The following is a 20,871-nucleotide window of genomic DNA, read 5'->3' on the forward strand; positions in this document are numbered from 1 at the left end:
ACGATTTTCACGCGAGTCGTAAACTTCGCGCGTGTGGTTAATCCCCAGCTCCCCAGCTCCCTGCCTCCCTCCCTCCCTCCTCCGTCCTTCCCGAGCGTAGGTTCCGCCGAAGGTCTCGCGAGAGAGATATCAATGCGGAATCTTGTTAATTAGCGTCACGTGATCTCACCTACCTGCCAACGCACTGCCGTCGGTCTTCCTGTACTCACACGACCGTGCCCGGGCGTCGTCGTCATCATCGTCGCGGCCGGCGCGCTAATCAATCGAGGATCAAGGAAAAACGCGTGGCCGCGCGCCTTCGAGAAACGGGGAACGGGGTCGAATTAAGGGGACTGAAAAATCGTGCTTGTTTTTGATAATGATTTTGTGTGACGAACTGAATAAATGTGCAAGAATGAAAATTTTACATATATTTATATAACATATGAAGAATATGAGAATTTTGTTTTTAAACAAATATAAATATACGTCCACTTAAATTTTAAACGCGTTTTCCTCGAAATTTTATCGTTCAACTTTTTGCAGTGATTCCTCCGAAACTGAGCTTCGTATCGATTTGAAGTTTTAAAGCAATAATATTTGTTCATGTGGCTCTCAGGTGAACCATCGACAGCGCTCCGTCAAAATATTTCATTTCGAGATATTAATTATTTTAAAGGAACTGAAAAATTTGAATTTTTTTCTATTATAATAGCTGCCATTTTGCTAATTTTGTTCGATATTTTTTTCTAGTGGTACACCGGATAATCATAAGCCTCCTCAAGATTTCTAGCTAAAATTCGCTCTGATCGGACCACCGAGAGCCGAGATATTGCAAAAACGATAACTTGAACAAAAAAGGAGAGTATATTTCAGCTATATATATATATATATCGTATATTTATACGAGTATTTGTTAATAAATCAAATTTTTCTACTCTTCGTATGTTATATAACTATATATTGTATACCTAATGTAAATATTGTAACCATATGTATAACATATGTTGTATACCTAAAATTTTCATTCTTGCATATTTATTCAGTTCGTCATAAAATATTATCAAACACAAGCACGATTTTTCAGAAATCTGATCCTCCAGGCCCCTTAATGGATCCCATCAGCGGCCTCCGCGCGACAAGCGCGCGTCGCGCGCGCCGCGCCGTCTCCTGGTAGCGCGACACAGGCACAGGTGCTTTCGATTGAGGCTGATCGCGACGAAAGGGAAATAAGTGGAAGTTATGCAAATTAAATCGCGCGCAGCTACAGCGCAGCTAATCGAGCGTGGTGGTGGCGTGCAGCGTAAACTAAACGATAAGTATAACGCCGAAAATAATGACAAATAAATCGCTCCGCTCGGCCGCCGCTGAATGGCCGATCGCGAGGCCGACGGCGGCGGCGGCGGCGAAGGTGCACACTAACCGCGATGTGCGTCGTACAATTTACAGTAATTAAATATTAACGACATTTTCGCAACGACAGCTAACGCAGGATTGTGATCGGAAGCAAGGAGAAAGCGCGGGCTAAGGTGACGGCGAATTAACGGTGAGGATCGAGGATCGAGGAAATGAGCGACAAAGGGAGAAAGGCGAGGATGACGAAGAGGAAGAAAAGGAAGAGAAAGAAGAAGAAGGAGCTTCTACGCGCAGGAACTAAGTATCGAACTACATAATCGTGACAACGTAATTACGATCGAAGGTGATAAACTAAAGTAAGCGGGACGCAACGCAACGTAATCTTACAAATGACGCCTGTTCCGTTCTTTTCAGCTGAATGAGCTTGCGCTTTTTTGCGCTCGTAGAGAGGTGTGAGTGCATAATCAGCGATGAACGTTAATCGATTGAAATGTTGGTTGCCTGAAATAATCGAAATTAACATCGAACGAATTGTGATTGCATACACATACACACACACACATGTATGTATAATAGTTGCTTTAATCGATTATTTTCACTTGACTAGATACTCGTCAATAATTAATTTCATCAATCAGATAAAATTATTTATAATTATGCGGCGATTGATCAATTTTGATTATTAATGTATTGATTACTTTAATCAAAATTTTAATCGAGTGAGATTTTACGTATAACGATTAAAGTTTGGCTGAAATTTTACACACAATGATTGTTTCGATCGTTTATTTTGATTTAACTGATTATGCATTGTCTAATAATTAAATTTCCTAATCAGAAATTAAATAAAATTATTCATAATGTATGACGATTGATTAATTTTTATTGTTGTTGTGTCGAATATTTAGTCGAAAAAGATTTTAATCAAGTGAGATATTACATATATAATAATTAAAATTTGACTCAAATTTTACATATAATAATTGTTTCAATTATTTATTCTCTTTGATTTGACAGATTGTACACTAATAATTAAACAGATTGATTTATTCAAAATTGCATGTATAACGATTAATTTTGATTATTGACTTGCCGATTGTTTTATCCAACGAAGATTTTGCACACAACGATTAAGATTGGACTAGGATTTTAACCGTCTATGAAATTTCATATTTTGCAATGATTTTTAGAACCAATCACTTTCATTTGATATATTATACAGTGATTAATTAATTTAATTTCGTCGGTCGGATTAAATTATTCGTACGATTACTCATACGACGAGAGCGATTATTGACTTGCCGATTACTTTAGCCAGCCAAGATTCCCATCGATCAACAACCAACATCGCAACGTGGTAGGTAGGCGTCGAAGGTAGGGGAGACCAATGCAGGCAAAGTTAATTCAGCTGAAAAGAACCGACTTCTTATCAGCTACGAGACGCACAACTACGCAATGTAACGTGATGGATGCGAGTGCGACGTGAGACGGAAAGCGCTGCCGTGAGGAGGACGTGTAGACGAAAGCACGGCGCGCGCGATGCGACGCGTCGGTCTTTCCTCACCAACTGCATTTGCGCCCGTGTGTAAACTGGTGACTGCACGAGGGGAGAGAGGTAACCGCGAGAGAGTTATACAAAACTGGCAAACAAAAACGCCGCAAGAACGTCACAGAAAGAAGAGACAGGCGCGCGCGCGCGCGCGCCACATCTGTGCCAGGGCCGATCGACGACGGCCGAACCTTCGGTACTCATGCGCATTCCTTCTCGTCCGTTGCAACAAGGGGATGATGCACCGCGTCTCTCGGAAATGCGAGGTGCTTCCTTCGCTCTCCGCCGAGTCCGAGCAATTAGCGGCCGGCACTTTGCGCGTGCGATTATACGCTCGCGCGCACACCTAATTCGAGGATCTCGCGTTTGTCCCGTCGAACGATGAGGAAGGGGATCGGAGAAGACTGGAGAGAGGAGGGAGAAAGAGAGAGAGAGAGAGAGGGAGAAACTCAAAGGTCTCTCTCTCTCTCTCTCTCTCTCTCTCTCTCTCTGAGGCGCACGAGGCTGATGAAGCAGTAATCAAAGGCGAAATCTCCGTGGAAAGTGGGCGCCGCGAAAGGAAAAGCCGAGAGGGTGACTGTTGGCGTTTTTCTCCAGTAATTTCTCTTTCTTCCGCCTTGCTTTATCGCGGAGAACTCCAATGCGAGATATTATCGAAATTGTAGGTCCTGGATCCGCGGAGGGGTGAATTGAAAAGAGAGACAGACAGACAGACAGAGAGAGAGAGAGAGAGAGAGAGAGAGAGAGAGAGAGAGAGACAAAGAGAGAGAAAGAGAGAGAGAGAGAGAGAGAGAGAGAGAGAGAGAGAGAGAGAGAGAGAGAGAAAGAGGGAGGAAAAGTGGATCTCGTTTGAGGTACTTGGCCTGTAAACCTATTTTCTCTCGGGAATCTTTCTGAAATTTAGGTTACATTAAAGTTGGATCTACGCGCATGTACAAAATTAAAGAAGATTGCCCCGGAACTCGGATAATTGAAGTCGGGGTTACACGAAGTCGCATGAATACGCCGAGTTTTAATTCTGGCGAGCAAATTACGCTAGTACGTTTTTAGCGAAAGATAAGAAGACGGTTCGTGACAGAAATGTTGCAAGAGGAATTGCAAGAGATCGCGTTGATCGTACAGCTTCCGGAAAATTAACACGGAAAGTGCGCAATTTCTGGTAGCGGCTGATCTGCATGGCGATTGTTTGACTTGCGCTGAGATTATTTCGGTCTAACAAGATTTTCACCGGCTAAGATCTCGCATGCGCTGATTGTTTCAACCGGTCGCTCTTATTTGACTCTGATTATGTACTGACTAATAATTGCCGATTAACAATAGCTGACTAATAATTTTACCAATCGAATTAAATTATTCGTAATTACGCGCACGACGACTGATTATTAATTGTGTGACTATTGAATAACTTGTCACGTTTCTCCGATGACGTTGATTCGCGTACGATATTTTTACACAATCCCTCAGCCGAGCACGTTAAAACGCGAGCGAGAATCGATTGTTCCTCTACTACGGGTTACTATAAATATTCTGCAAGTTTGATTAATATTTGCTCGCGACAATGTCAAAGCCATATCTCATAAAGCATATTTACAAACACGTTAACGCATACATACACCGGTCAGGCTTCTTCTTGCCGCAATTAATTACTCATTAATTCCGACAACTATTTAACCTTTTATCAACAATTTCCGCTTTTAAACATTAAGCATACGAGGATTTTTAGCAGCATTGTGACAGGCCAACTACCTTGATCTCACATCGCGTCGATGGGAGGTGCAATCGCAAGGATCAGATCAGCGCTTCGCCGAGACGTCATCGCAGGACACCTCCTGGTCCTTCCGCGACGGGACGCACGCGAGGATCACTCGTCACGCGGAGTCCCGGTTGAATCGGGACACGACAACGATCGATAGCGACGCGATAGCGCGTCGTTGTCGTCGTCGTCGTCGTCGCCAGGAATACGTTTCGCAGTGTCGGCACGTACATCGTCCTTCGTGAGGATCAGCCGCCGGAATTTCCTCAAAGAGCCGATCGCGGCGATTCACACGAGGCCGATTGATTGAAGTCGCACTGCTCGTACTCATGCGCGTCTCCGCGGTACGTGGAAGGGGTGGCTACGTGGGGTGGGGGGGATGGGGGGAATAAGAAAAACACGAACGCGCGAGAAAGAAAGAGAGAGAGAGAGAGAGAGAGAGGGAGACAGAGCTCCGCTAATTCATTAATTCCAGCGGAGCAACTAGCCCCTCTCGTAGCGATAAATATTCTCCTGAGCGTGAAGTGCCATCGCAGAGGCTGAGAAAACGAAGGCCCGCAGGACTCGAAGCGGCCGCCACCCTTCACCTCCCTCCCTCTCCGCGGTGTTTGCAACCCTCGCTCGCGATAGAGCGCGCGCCCCCAAAGTGCGCGATAAGGAAATTCATCTCGCCGAACTAGTCTCACTTCGCGCCGGCAATCTTCTCACATAATGCTCCCCAACCCCCTCCCCCCGCCCCTTTCTTACTACCGTTTCCAGTTATGAATCGCGATGAGGCGACTCCTCGCGTCTCGCTACGCGCCCTCGCTAGTCACCCCCGCGGCTGGGAAGCGATGAATACGTGAAAGCGTGAGTGATGGAGGGGGAGGGGAGGGAAGTAGGGCGTGGATGAAAAGTGGACGAGAGAGATCCTTGGCGGAGGATCGAAGGAGGGAACGAGCGGGATACGAAAAGACCGGAGATCTCGGAGAAGAGTCGAGTGCTGGCAGGAGACTCACCTTGCGCTGCAGCACGTTAATCTTGCGGTCCTTGATGTCCATGTGATCCTTCAGCTCGGTCAGCTCGGTGTTCATGCGATTGCGCTCCTGTTGCGCCTGCATCGCCGCCTGCGTCTTCTTCTCGATCATCCGGTTCTTCTCCTCGAGCCGCTGCCGCATTTCCTCGACCTGCGGCACGGCATGTTTTTCGCTCACGGTGAGAACGCTCGGGGGAGGAAGAAGACGAGGAGGAGGCGAGGCTCCTCGCGGCCCCGCGAGGTGCTGAGCCCTCAGGCGAGTCCAATTCGGGATATTCAGCGCGCAATACGTACGACGCACGTACACGCGCCGCGACGCGACGCGACGCCGAGGACGAGGACGGGGGGGGGGAGAGGGAGGGCGCGAGGGGAAGAGGAGAAGAGCAGAGGAGAGAAGAGAGAAGCTCGACCCAGTTTCCCGCGACGGCTCTTGGCCTTCCGTTCCTCGTTGGTGGCCTCTCCCGCAGCGCAGGGCTGCTGCTCGCCGCAGCTTTCGCCTCGGCCGACTCGGTCGGGCCGATCTGTTCGACGGACGGCCGAGATCACGTGCCGTCGATCACTCGATCCCGCCGGAAGTCCTCCCTCCCAGCCGAAGGTCTTCCGCGAGCTCGGCGAGGAGCGCGAATTTGTTCTCTCTTCCTCCTTTGCCGGGGTTTGCTTTGAAAGATTCATCCGGAGAGGGCACGTTCTCGGCACGTTGAGAGCACGAAGACGTTTCGAGCGTTTCAACGGCGAATTCCGAGCGCGAGCGTAGCTTCCGCTCTTCTTCCTTAATTTTTCATCGCTGGATCTCCCGTTGTCTCAAAGCCGGAAACGATCGTTCTCGACGTGCTGCTGCGCTCGACGTTAACTGCGCCCGGATATTTATTAGATCGAGAGGTACTGAATATTTTCGAGCGGAAGCAGTCGTTTCTAGGTTCAATCACGCGTTCATCGTCATTGTTAATCTCATCCGAGAACGAGGTGCAGTCCAGGATGTTTCAAAGCCGTCGTGATAGTTTGGCAGTTTGGGGTTTAGTCCGCGCGAGGTTACGTTCTGCCCGCTCGTGCGTTGCGCGTAATCAGCAGGAGAAAGCGGTGCAACAATTTAATTAAATTAAATATTTAAAGAAACAGCATCCAGCTGTTTTTCAGATATTTAATTGAATTAAATTGTTTAATTTAATTAATCAGGTCTGGATGTAGAAGAAAACCTGGATATATGGTACGAACGATAAGTAAATTTTTCCCGAGTTTCTGCAGCAGAGTTTCTCTCTCTGCATAATATATACATAAAATATTGTGGCATAAAATATATGCTGTAATATTTCAAATTTTATATAATTTAAAATAATTTTTTGGTCTATATGTACGTGTCGCTAACCGTAATTATGATGTTCCACCTACTGTGATTTTTTAATTTTATTCGAAGCTTGTTGTACCCGACAATGTACAAAATTTATAATAAAAACACATGCTTAGAAAAAAAAAATATGGGTCTGCATTAACTAATCCATCGAAGAAAAACGAGTGCAATCATCGCAAATTAGAACATGCTCGAACGAATTCGAGTTTTAACACGACTGAATGTCCAGATGAACGTTTCCGATCGCGAAAGGAGATATATCGTTTTTCACCACCGCGTTTGCGCCTCATCCTTCTTACACACAGAACTGAGATTTCTCCTTGCACGGTCTCGATCATGTACTCGATCGTTCCAGCATTAAGGATTACGACCTCGTTAACGTTTCGTTTGCTGCGAGCTCGGAGTATCTTGCAAGCGCGAGATAACGTCTGCAGGAGCACCGCGCGGCAAGAATTTCATTAGCCGACTGCGAAAAACAGAGGGGAAGCTCGAGGATTCCCCGCGTGCAGATGGTTGTTTCAGAATTTATGGGGTTTGCGTGAGTTTGGTCAACATTTCCGATGACCTCGTTTAAATTCGATTTCGCAGGTTCGCCCTAGTTTGACGTTAGACTTCGCCAGCAATTTTTCAGCTCGCGGAGCCTAGCTCGGAGGATTCCTAAGGCTTTCACGGCCTTCTGAGGACCCGTAAAAATGGAACCGACCACTGCTTCTTAATTCACGGGCGGTAATCCACCACGCGAGCTTCCGCGCCGGCGGCATTGAGTTAGTTACGGGATCTCGTCAGTCCCGCGCGGTGGCGAATGCATCTGCCGAACATTCGAATTTGAACGATGCGGTTGGAAATTCAGTATCGATTTCGGGGCTGAGGCGCGTTCTAGTTTCGAATCGGTGTGTGTGTGTGTGTGTGTGTGTGTGTATGCGCGCGCGGAACAACAAACGGACGATAAACTTGTTTACCGAGAACATATTTGGCAAATTCCTCTCCCGTTGTAAATTTTCCGCGGGAGCACAGGAGGATGCGTCTTCCGCACGCGAGCGCGCGTGCGGGAGAGAAATGATTAACGGGAGGATAGCGGACTTACTTTTCAACTCGAACACCGAAAGAACGAAACGCCTCGATTGCCAGTTGACTCGCTGGGAGTTGCGGCATGCGCGGAAAAATAATATATCTTTGTCGGCAGATTTTGAAAAATCGTCTTTGCAGTGAAATTTCAAGAATTATTACTTCCCGGCTTTACCCGCCGTTGATCTGGTTGATGAATAATCCACGGATTTGTAAGTCACTTTTTACAAGCCTTTTGCATCATCAAGAGATTCGAAAAATATTCACGAGTCATTGAACTCTTCTTCTTCAGATCGAGTGCGATAAAACAGAAAATAATTCGACTTCGAAAAGCTCTGCTGGCATTTACTCGAATGAACGATATGATGAAGTGCTTGGTAGAAAGATTTTGTAGCGTAAATCAAACGAAACACTATTAACTACAAGCAAAGCTCATGAAGATAACAGATCAAAACATTATTATTGTCCAAAAAAAGAAAATTGCTCCGGTAGAAATAGGTTACGTTAATCACCGGCGTTAAACGTTTGTTAAACGAAACGGATAAGAAACACGCGACTTTTCCCCGCGATTCGATCTATTCAGGGTAAGAAATTGCGACCTGAGAAATCCTTCTCATTGTGTGTGCGCTCCAATATTGCAAATTTGCAGACGATGCATTCGCTTCTTACGCAAATGGATTAATAAATAAGCGTGAATCTATTCCCGGTACTTTCGATCGATTCTGCCCTCACGGGGACTCAACCTTCACCCGCTGGTGTCCCCCGGGACATGGCAAGAGGGGGAGGAGCGGGCGACATCTGGTATAATTCTATTTTTATAACGGATCGGAAAGTTGAAAGGTATACACTCACATCAGCCTGCAGCATATTGTAATGTTCCTCCTTGGCGCAGAGGGATTCCTTGAGCACGGCGATGTGCCTCTGGTAATCCTGGTGCTGCTCCTCGAGCGTCTTCATCTTCGCCGACATCGCCAGCAGCTCCTGGTCCCTTCGCTGTACTTCCGTCCGGAGCTCGTCCAGCTGCGAAAAGATTCGTCGTCCAGGAGAGGATCAGTCCCTGCGCCCCGTCCGTCTCGGTGACGACGACGACGAAGACAACAGACGGCATAACGACGACGGCGACGAGCGACGGAAGCGTCGGGACTGCCGACTCTCTCCGTCATGACCGAGTACGACGACGGCGATAACAGCGACCGGTCCTCCGGCGAGACGGATTCGCGAGACGGAAGTTCGCGCGCGAGAAAAATTAAAAAATAAAATCAAAATAAAATGAACTGCCTTCTCTCACGCGAAGCGATACGTGGCGGTGGGCTCGTTGGACTCTTTTCAACTCGGCGGCGCGTTCGATGAAGCGACAGCTGCCGGCAGCTCCGAGTTTTATAATTTAACGCTTCATTATCGGTCCGCGTAATCCCTCGCACTTGGAAATTATATCAGCCGCAATCAGCCGCTGTCGAATTTATCGAAAATCGGCCACTTCTCAATTTTTCATGTTTCGGATTCCTGCACTTTCAGCGTCCCCCCCGCGAGTATCCTCTGATTCTTTAATTCGGCGCGATTAAAATTTCAATTGCAAATATAACGACGCGATAATTTCACCGGCTGGAATATCCGATTGTCGCCCGATTAATTGTTTTCTGATATCTTACCTTATGGAAAGGTAAATTTGTACTTTTAACGGAGCGCTTGCTGTCTTTTGATTTTCCGATTCTTCAACCCTTTTATTCAGATATCGACCGCGATATTCGAGAATGTTCGATGATACTTGGTTGGATTTTCCTGACGTGTTTCACGTGTAGAGAGGCAAATTTATAGTTTTAGGGCGGCTGCATCGCGTGTCTGAAATTATTCTCGATCCAAATTGCGCGTGAAATTGGTTCCCGAGCGGACAGCCTTGCGGAGTATAATCAGAGAGTTACTTAATTGCCGTTGGACTTTGACACGAGCCCTCCCTCCCTCCGATTCTCTTGAGAAAGATCAGGATTACTACGTAATTAAAATTACGTCAACGCGCCGTGAGAGAAGATTTATCCTGTGAAAGAGTTTCCACGTCGAGGATTAAAAATTAAATCGCACTGTCGTTTCGCCGCTTCGATCCCACCGCTATTTTTAACCGGCCTGCGCGCCTTTCTTGATCTTACTCGATCGGATTAACGAAGGAGGCTGACGTTCGAGCTATTACGATCGTGTCCTAATTACAGAGGCAAACAAGAAGCCTACGTGTGTGTCGCTCAGCGAGCGCCGGTCTCGGCGAAATTCAAATTTAAAACGCAGCTGCCCTTAATCGCGAGGAGATCTCGCGTCAACTGATTTGTACGTCCCTTCGAGCTCTCGAAGCATCGATTTTACTCTCTCGCGCGGTTAACTAACTTCTCCTTTTCTATCTACAACAGCTAGGGCTACGATCTAAGCGAGGATGGGGTCTTGCTGAGTTAGTTAACCGGCTGTGTCGAGTCTGATCGCCTCAATCGACCGATCGGCGCGCATCTTGCGCCTTGCGTCGCGTCGCACACACACACATACACACACATACACACACGAGAACTTCCGCGAGGTGTATCGAGAGAGATGGAAGGAGAAAAAAATTTAAGAAAAATCGTCGTCTCTCGTACTCGGACAGGGCTCGTACGAATGCATGCAGCATAATCGAGGCCAACAATACAACATTACATACATAGTGTCTTTCGAAAAAAGAGATGTAATACATATAAGTATATATATTTATATATAAATTTCTCGAGAGCATACGAGAAAGGCGTCACAAATGAAAGAGAAAGAGAGAGAGAGAGAGAGAGAGAGAGAAAGAGAATGAGAGAAAGAATATATACAGTTTTATATATATAAATATATATAGATATATACACACACAAGTGTTGATAGCGAAGAGTGTGGTGGAGTATATGACACAGAGAAAGGGGGGGTGGTCTTTCATAGGGAGAGATATATATTCGGGAGTCTGTTAGATATGTATGTGTCTCTCTTAATCTCGTGTACGTACCTACGCTCGTCTCATCTACTCTGGTGTCGGCAGGCCGCGTGAAGGAGCTCGTCGCGACATATCGCCGCTCTCGCGAAATCTCGCGACGATCTCGAAGCAGAGTCGTAATACGTAATACAGCTACTACTCGCTAAACGCTACGAAGTAAACGCGATGCGAGCGAGATCGCGTGCGCGCGAGGTCCTCTCTGAGACTCGGACAAGCACGATCTCCGATTGACTCCTCGAATCTGTGCGGATCTGCGAGGACGCGATTCCTCGGGCAAACGAACGAGGGTGAAAAAGGAGAACGTCAAGTGCATAAATGTCGGTGTGAACAATATCGCTGCAAGAGTTCAAAATTTCAAACGGCGAAACAGATCCAAGCTCTCTGTTTGTCAAGAGATCGATTAAAGTCGCCAAAAAGAAGAAAGTGAAAAGAAAATCGGAAATTTTCAAGTAAGAGATTATTCGAGCAATGTCGAGTTCTCCCTTGCGAAAATGTTTTTCGCAAGGGAGCAAATCGAAAAAGAGCAATTTCGAAAAACAAATCAGCTAAATCTTGCAATTTATTGACGTGACATGTGCATTGCTGGTTTCATCAGTAAGTCAGTTTATCCAGGTGGAGAGTTGAAGGCAAATTGAACACCGAGGCTCAAGATCTTGGCGTGTCGTTCCTCACACATCAACCGACGCATAAAGAGGGTGAGATTTCAATAACTTCAATTTCTGAAGTCTTTTCTGACCGCGCGCCGAGCGCGAACGATGGTCGATCGTCCCGTCGAGCTGCTCGGAATTCCGCGCGGTACCGCGCGAGAAAAGCAACGAAACAATTTAACTGGCTTGAGTTGACGGACGCGGCTCGGGGGTGGGGGGCGGCAGGGAGGGCTGATGCGAGAGGGGTCGCGTCCGGATTAATCGCGGGGATCATTTGGCGTGATAAACGAGAGAGAGAGAGAGAGAGAGAGAGAGAGAGAGAGAGAGAGAGAGAGAGAGAGAGAGAGAGAGGAACTCGGGCGCGCGTCTCTCGCGCTATATTTAGTCAAGACGCCGGACGGGGGTGAAACGAGCACGTCACTCTCACCCTCGTGCCTTTCTCTTCTCAAACAAACGGCCCGCGGGGAATCTGCGCGCGCATTTCAGGCAGCGAAATAGCGAAAATCGGCCGGCTCGCGCCCGCGTCCAGCGTCAGCTATTGATTAATGGACAGCAGCTATCACGGCATCTACGACGCCGGCGATGTCGGCTGGCGTCGATCCCCCGAGGAGGATCGCCGGCGACCCGACGACGAGGGCGTTCCTCGCCGTCGTCGTCGGCTCGTCTGACGATCGCGCTCGCGGCGGATGATCATCTACGGTGTCACTAGGCTGCACACACACACACACACACACACACCACACACCACCACACACACACACACACACACACACACACACACACACACACACACGCACGCACGCACGCACGCACACACTCACGCACATACTCACGCGCATTTACACACAGGCGCACACACACACACACACACACACGCACATGAATCGACGATACTGTCGATGATGGGGCGTGAAGGGAGGTGAACGAAAGTCCTTCGTTCCTTTCGCTCTTCCGACCGACACGGGATGGATGATGATGATGAGTTTGGTGCGATGAAATCGAGATCTGGGATTGTGCAGGACGGTCTTCCTCTACGGGACCACATCGAGGTCTCTCGTGCCCGGAGACCGTCCGTAGTATATACTTTCGTCTAGTTTCTTTTTTTCTTCTTATTTTTTTTTCTTATCACTTTTCTTATTCTTTTTCTTTTTCTTTTTTGCAACGTGAAAGATGCGTGAGATGATGATTGCGAGAGACAGTCGATCAACGATTCACGCCATTAGATAGATAGAGAAAGTTGGAGATAGAGAAGACAGAAAGACAGAGAAATATACAGAGTAGACAAGTACAGCGGCTACGGTATAATACATCGAAACACTCCGTTACGTAATAACGTAGGTAATCACGTAGATGGAAACGGAGGAGGAAGGGTTGGTGGTTGGTGGTGATGGTGGTGGTGGTGGTGGTGGTGGTGGTGGTGGTGGTGATGATGGCTCGGAAGAGCTTCTTGGGCGGGTGAAGAATTTCCTTACCTCCTCAGAAAGCTAGAATATTGGGGCACCACGTTTAATAAAGCTTCACCACGAAGGCCGCCCAACTCCGGCGTCCCTCTTCCGAGCGTTAACGTCCGACCTTTGTTTGCACGCACACATATACGTGTGTACGTCGTTACGCGTCCTCTTATACGACGTTTCTTGGACGTCCCTGAATTCCCGAGCTTAATCGTAACGACAGATTCCTCGTGCGGATTCGAAGTCGAAGTCGAGTTTAGTTCGCCGATTAAAACATCCGAAGGAGTCTCGTGAAGGAGTCGCGAGATTTTTGCTCGCGTAATTGCAGCTCGCGATATCCTGAGAGAATTCAGGCCCCGAAACTGCCGCGAATGCTGACGTCACCACCTCGGCTCGGGGAGATTCCGGGACACGTGGTGCGGTTTCTCGCGCCGATTATACGCGTTTGCGCGGTCAGATTTCTCGATTCTTTCAAGCGGATCGAGACGCAGACTTCCGGTAAGGTCCTTCGTCCTTGGTACACCCGTTATAGGGCAGGACTGACGCGATGAAACTCGAGCCCGAGCGCCGGAAGAGTTCCGCGGAATTGGGGACTGCCATCCATTGCTGACTTATCGCTAACTTAGCTCTACCTTAAGTGCTAGTTATACCTTAAGTTCTATCGGACAAAAGGTAGCATTTGCCTCGTCCACGAGTCGTGCTGTTGAACTTGCGCCTCTCCGCGGCCAGCAGGACGAGATCGTCGCGCCGTCAAGACAGCGTCGTCCGGGCGCTGTCAACTTTGCTCGATCTCGATCTCCGCTCGATGATCGCGCGCGAATGACCAAAGTATCAGCGAGTTTTCCAATTGCTGACGCAAGCGAACGGAGATGAGTAAAGTAAACCGACAACAATTCCAACAATTGACCTCAACTTTAGGCCGCCCGTTCTCGTGCTTCTCTTCCGCGGAGTGAGGTGACGTTTCGCTTCCAAGCCCGAGTGAGAAACGCTGAGAACGCGAGTTCCGCGTGAGTTCCAAGGTGTCCAAGGAAGATCGCGGAGACGGCGGAGACGGCGGAAAGCTGCGCTTTTCTGACGCAGCTCTCCGCTGGCAGGAGAGCCGCGGCCTGACTCGTGGACTCGAGGCGAATGGTCCTCTCCGTCTCTCGCGGACGGGCCGAATTAGCGGGCTCTCGGCCGGCAGGTATCCGACGACGTTCGAGCTTCGTGGACGATGCTCTCGTGTCGGCCTGACACGTCCACGAGTGTCTTATTTTTGTCGATTGTCACACGGGGACAGTATATAGCTACATGACAGATGCACTCTCTGCGCGCGCGTGCAGCATGCAGAGGACGCCTCGAGAGCGGAGGCGGCGGGGTCAGGCCGGGGGCTGGCAAATCGGCATGCGTCTTCTCTAATCTTACGACACCGAGGGATCTCTACGGGGTTTCTCAGAATGAAGGTACAGAAAGAAATCGGAAGGGGGACAACGAGGGGGAGAAAGAGAAAGAGACAGACAGAGAGAAAGACAGAAAGAGAAAGAGAGAGAGAGAGAGAGAGAGAGAGAGAGAGAGAGAGAGAGAGAAAGAGAGAGAGAGAGAGAGAGAGAGAGAGAGAGAGAGAGAGAGAGAGAGAGAGAGAGAGAGAGAGAGAGAGAGAGAGAGAGAGTTATACGAACGATGACGGGGTGGAGACAAGTATACTTGCCGATGATGAATGCGAGCGAACGCGATGAAACGCGACGGTCGCGCGGAGCGGCCACCGTTGATCCCCGCGCAATCGACGACGATGTGCGAAACGACCGGACCACTCGATCGACAAGCGTCACCCAAGCGAGCGAACGGAATAAGAGACGGCGACGAACGACGGCGCGATCGCGCCGGCGAGGAATTTTCGCCGGGACAATCGTGTCTCAGCGAAGGCGACGCGATCGGATGAACGAGCTCGCGACGATGGCCCAGCGCGAGCTGGTCCTCTCGTGACCGGTCGAGCGAAAGTCGACCGACGATTCCGCGGATGAATAATTCCGCGGAACTTGTGGAACATAAAATAAGACAAGTCGCGGGATCGAGTAAACCGGCGGAGCGAGGGAGAGAACATGGGAGGATTATGGAAATTCGAGTAAATTGGAGCCGGGAAAAATTGGTAGGGAGAAGCAGCTCGAGAAAGCAGCTCCGGTCGCCGAGAGGACGAGAATCGCGCGAGGTCGATCCCGACGAGCGGTCGGTCGGATGTCGGTCGGTTCGATGATGTGAAGATGACGACGATGACAACGTGAACTGATAGATGAGTGGCTGCCGATGACGATGAGGAGACACTATAGAGCCACGTAAACTCCTAACGACCGCATGCAACATGCCAGATACCTAAGTTCCCATGCGAAGTTGCACGATCACCACGAAGAAGAGGATGGCGAATGATGAAACGTCGTGAGAGAGCTGAGCGATCTACTCGAGCGATCTATCGGTCACCACGTGAGATGAATCGCGCGCGTACATACAGTCAACTGACTTCATGACTTGCGATGAGAGCGAAGAGAGATATGCGCTGACTCGCGATGATCGGCGAGAGGAGATGACATCGCGCGCCGTGGCGGCGGCGGCGGCGACTCGAGAACGGGAGGGAAGTCGGAGCGCTAAGCCGCTCCGTCTAGAGATGAAGACGGTGAGAGACAGGACGGACGACACGAGAAGCTGATGAAAGCACCGGCTCGGATCGGATGCTGTCGCATCGGATGCCGGTGTGACTTCAGTTCGGCCATTGTGACGTACTGTCGCGCCAAGAGATGACGAGATGAGGCTTGAGGCGTGAGGGCGATGGTGTGGTGTGGGTCGCGATGAGCTTAATTAATTTCTGACCTGATTGTTTTCGTGTCGCATGGCAAGTATCGATGCATGTGAGTCGATGTGCGAAGAGAGAGTCGGTGCGTTCTTCTCGTGGACGGTGCGGGAGATCGGCGGGCGTGAAGAGGAGAGAAACACGGGGCGGAGAGAGGGGGGGGGAGACGAGGAACGTGAATAGAATTCGTGAATGATGTGAACTCTGTGGGGGAGAGAGCACGTGAGAATGTCATTTCCTTCCTTTCTCTCCTCTTCTTTTCGTTTCTCCTTCTCCGCGATCGGTCATGATTGTCGTGATGATGTATGATGTTTTAGCATATAAGTATATATATATATATATAATATTCATACCCCCGTTGTTGTCGTCTCGTCCCGATTGGCTGGTAAAATTTCAAACAAAGCCGAACGCTCTCTCGGTAACTCGTTTCGCAGAGGTGATTCGATCGACTGGCTGATGTCGTTGGGAAAACAAAGAAACGAAAGAAAGAAAAAAGGAAGAACCAAGGAGAAGGAAAACAATACCGTGACAAGAGATATAGAATTCTCGGCAAAAGTGCTTTACCAATGTGCGACTCGCATGTTGAGATTTTTGCGTTTGGTATGTACTATACAGTCGTCTCATCCGCGAGTAGTCGACCTGCGCAAACAAATGTACATCCACCATTTTACTGTCGTGCGAATCTGCTCCAATCTCCTTTGCCCGACGAAAAACGCAAAAGAAAGAAAGTGCCTCTCGACAAGCGCAAAAGCGTTCTCGCTACAATTTCCGCTGGCTAAACTGCGTAATTCTGTGGAAACAACTGTGCGTATGTATATGTATGGAGATGACACCGCGCGCGCTTGCGCGTGTCCGCGCGATCGAAAAAAAAAGAAGAAAAAAGACTGCTCAAAATCTCTCAAAAGAGAGAAAAGAAAAACATTACGTTCTCTACGTACTGATGTATCTATGGAGCGCTCTCAACTGCAGTATATAAAACAATCGCAAAAATAAGTAACACACATATCTCTCACTCTCTGCGAAAGTGACGCTTCCAGGCTTGAAGGGAAAAAAGAAAAGGGAGAAAAGAAATTATATCGCCATTGTGCGGAGGGAGTCGAGCGCGCACAATACCGATTGCACAGGCTGCTCACATCGCGTCAACATCGCAAAACCAAGGACTCTCCTTGCAGAGGACAGAGATCGGGGTTCGGCGCGAAACGAGAGCTGCGGTGGATGGCGTCGGTCGCGTTAGGCGTGACCGCAAGGGAAGTAAGAAAAAAAAAAGAAAGAGAAAGGAACAACAAAAGTCAAGGAATATCAGTGTTCTCTCTTCTCCTTTACGCGAGATCCGCCCCTCGGGATCTCGCGATCGCGCTGGCACTCCTCGTAGCATCCGTCGTCAGATATACATCCTGAGCCTGCCGAGGACTTCGAGGGGGGATGATCGAACTCTCGGCTCGTATCGCGGAGAACGGAAACAAGAGGTTGGCCACGCGCGGGAAAACAAACTCTCTTCTTTCCGTGCTTTTTTTTTCTTTTTTTCTTTTTCTTCATCATCATCATCATCATGTTATTATTATTATCATTATCATTAGCATTAGCATTAGCATTAGCATTATCATTATCATTATCATTATCACCATCGTCATCATAGTTATATATATATATATATATGTATGTATGTAACAGTTTCATTTCACTATCATATAGTGCCGGTTTCTCGCGGTAGAGCGTGTCTCGTTTTTCGCCTACGGCGCGGAGGCGCGCACAGAAGTCCGAAGAGGATCATTCTTGAATAACAATAAAGCTCTAGAGACGAGGCTGACCTTGCGACCTCCCGTCCCAGCGGGACGGCGCTCGCCGTTTTCGCGCACGGCGAGATCGCGATGAACGTCCGGAGAGGGAGGAAAACACGTCGAGGCGAGGGCGTGGGGGGGAGGAGGGGGATGGTCGTCTCGCCGGATGTCCCGGTGTCTTGGCGCTTTCCACCCTGGAGATCTCGGCGGGAGGGGGGTTGTTGCGGGGGGATCAAGGGGTGGAAACAGACGGCGGGGTATACCCAGCTCGACCATGCATCCTCGCGATCGCGATTTCGCGCGACTTCCGCGATTCGCCCGGAAACTCGGAACTCGAGCGTTCCAGCAGCTCCAGGCTGTCCAGCCGGACCGTGAGGGAGGATCCTGCGCGATCCGCTTCCAACGGATCGGTACACGTTCGTTTTGTTTTTTCGTTCGTTCACTCGCGCGTCGATTATTATCACAATTCGTATATGTACGTACGTACGTTAACTCGATGCGACGGCTTACCATCTAGAAAAAGTGAGTATATATATATATATATATATATTCGTGTATATATATATATATATACACACACACATGTACACACACGCACATACACATATAGTAGAAAAATAAGAATTGTCACAACCTCGTGGAACGTGCCGACGGCGGCGGTGTCGGCAGTCCGCGTGCGAAGGCGGATATATCATCGAGCACATTTGAGCGTGATATGTTCGGAACACAAATGAGTCTCTCGCGAGAGAGAGAGAGTACCACCACATCCATCTATCCTAGAAACATGACTCCGTTGCACTTATCTACGGTTAAGCCGGGTATAGCCCCGTGAGCTATCCGGACGTGTCGGCTGGGACGGCCAGGAGAGGTGCTGTGTACACGGCACGACGGGGGTAGGGGGTAAGGCGGGGTGCGGCGGGTCGAAATCGCTGTGTGAGCTACGAAAATATATATGCACCGGCGCGGCGGAAGTTTCGAGAGAGTGTTTCTACGGCGTCTTCTTTTTCTCGTTTTTTTTTTCTCTCCCTTACCTACACACGCATCGTACACGCACACGCATCTCTTCGCATATTATATACTGCGGTGAGTGGGGTATATACTATGTAAATATATATGTATATATTATACGTGTGTATTTTTCTTGTTTTTTCCTTTTCGACCTGCTTTTCTCTCGTAGACTCGTATGCGTATATACGTATATAAGTATATGTATCTTTATACGCACGATATATATATATATATATATATATATATATATACTAGGTGCGCAACTAAGTTTCCGGGTTTCACATATGGATGGCGCTAACGACACATGTAGTCGACATACATGTCTGAAGTCGTGTTTTTTTTATAGCTTGGACATCTGTTAACAATAACCAGTCGTAATACCAACACATATCGCAACGCAAAAATCTTTTTTCTAACAACGAAGATGTCGAGTTTTGTGCCAAATAAACAGCATTTGCGGGGAAGCTTTCCTTTTCTGCTTTAACTTGGAAAAAGGTGCAGCTGAAGCACGTCGTTTGCTTGAGGAGGCCTACGGCGAACATGCGCCATCGAAAACTACCTGTGAAGATTGGTTTAAACGCTTCAGAAGTGGCGATTTCGACACTGAGGACAAGGAGCGCTTCGGAAGACCAAAAACAATTGAGGACGCCGATCTGCAAGCGTTATTGGGTGAAGATGATACGCAAACACAAGATCAACTTACGGAGGCATTAAACATGACTCGCCAAGGTATTTCCAAACGTTTACATGCCATGGGAAAAATTCAAAAGGAAGGAAAATGGGTGCCGCATGAGTTGACTGAGCGGCAGATGGAAAATCGAAGAGCCACTTCCGAAATTTTGCTTTTGCGGCATGAAAAAAAGAGTTTCCTGCATCGAATTGTTACTGGCGATGAGAAGTGGATATATTTCGAGAATCCCAAACGCAAAAAATCGTAGCTTTCACCTGGCGAAGCATCAACATCGACGGCACGACCAAATCGCTTCGGAAAGAAGACAATGCTCTGCGTTTGGTGGGGCCAGAAAAGAATTCTGTACTATGAGCTGCTGAAAAGAAGCCGGGCGAAACTGTCAATGGGCATCGCTACCGACAACAACTGATCAATTTGAACCATGCATTGCTCGAAAAACGGCCAGAATGGGACACGAGACACGAACGAGTGATATCGCAGCACGACAACGCTCCGTGCCATCGCACTTCCATCGTCCAGGACACCATCAAAACGCTGAAATGGGATCTGCTACCGCACCTGCCGTATTCGCCAGACCTGACCCCTTCCGATTATCACTTGTTCCGGTCGATGGCGCATGGCTTGGCTGGGCAACACTTGGCCAATTTCGAAGAAGTGCAAAATTGGTTGGATGAATGGTTTCGGTCCAAAGACGCGTCGTTTTATCGTCGCGGTATTCATGTATTGCCAGAGAGATGGCAAAAATGTGTAGCTAGCGAGGGACGATACTTTGAATAAACCGTTTTTTTTATTTCTCTTGAAATTTTCCATTTTTCATTGATCAAAAAAACCCGGAAACCTAGTTGCGCACCTAGTATATATATATATATATACATATATCACATATATATATATGTATATATCAGCGTCGTGTATTGGCGAATCATAATAATCCTGCCTGGCGATCCCTCCCTCTCGTTAGCGTCTGATCGTCCTCGATCTCTCTCTCGCCGCAAGACAACATCGATATTTCGTATAATAGACACTTCTCAAGGATTTTCAACATTCGTCCTCGTAATCTCGCGCGCGAGTCTAAGGCCTAAGGATTAAGACCACGCATGTGGTCTTTACGCTCGCGGGCTCTAACCGCCTTTATATAACGTAGAATCTACCGAAATATGTGTGTGACTTTCTCGTTGACTTTCTCTCACCGCGAGACATCACGCGGAACTGTCGCGTCCTCTCTGAGTCTGCCTCCTGTCTTTCGCGCCTCTTCGCGACGACGCTTCGCCGCACAGCACGAACATCCGTCCGCATGAGCGGCCGATGTCACCTGGGCATTCGGCCGTTCACGAGCCGAGTTCCAAGCGGCTCGGATATTCCGCGCGAACGCGCGTCTTATCCTGCGAACGCTCCTCGATGCTCCTGGATGTCCACGTCCGCGTGTCCTG

The 20,871-nt window shown here is 48.5% G+C and overlaps 1 protein-coding gene across 6 annotated transcripts in view; it reads right to left on the minus strand.

The window, feature by feature from the left end:
- brp (ELKS/RAB6-interacting/CAST family member bruchpilot) overlaps positions 1–20,871 on the minus strand; it is a 105,566-nt gene that overhangs the window by 27,474 nt on the left and 57,221 nt on the right. For 4 of the 6 annotated variants that reach the window (XM_025297684.1, XM_025297683.1, XM_025297687.1 and 1 more), the window contains 3 exons: positions 16,529–16,603; positions 8,915–9,082; positions 5,636–5,803 (listed from right to left, as the gene is read on the minus strand). In XM_025297684.1, the coding sequence (XP_025153469.1) occupies positions 5,636–5,803; positions 8,915–9,082; positions 16,529–16,603 (411 nt within the window). Of the gene's footprint in view, positions 1–5,635; positions 5,804–8,914; positions 9,083–13,167; positions 13,180–16,528; positions 16,604–20,871 lie in introns of all 6 variants that reach the window. The other 2 variants (XM_025297685.1, XM_025297686.1) reach the window with 2 other exon arrangements.

Source organism: Harpegnathos saltator, unplaced genomic scaffold (genome assembly GCF_003227715.2).
Source record: "Harpegnathos saltator strain DR-91 unplaced genomic scaffold, Hsal_v8.6 scaffold182, whole genome shotgun sequence".
Lineage (NCBI taxonomy): Eukaryota > Metazoa > Arthropoda > Insecta > Hymenoptera > Formicidae > Harpegnathos > Harpegnathos saltator.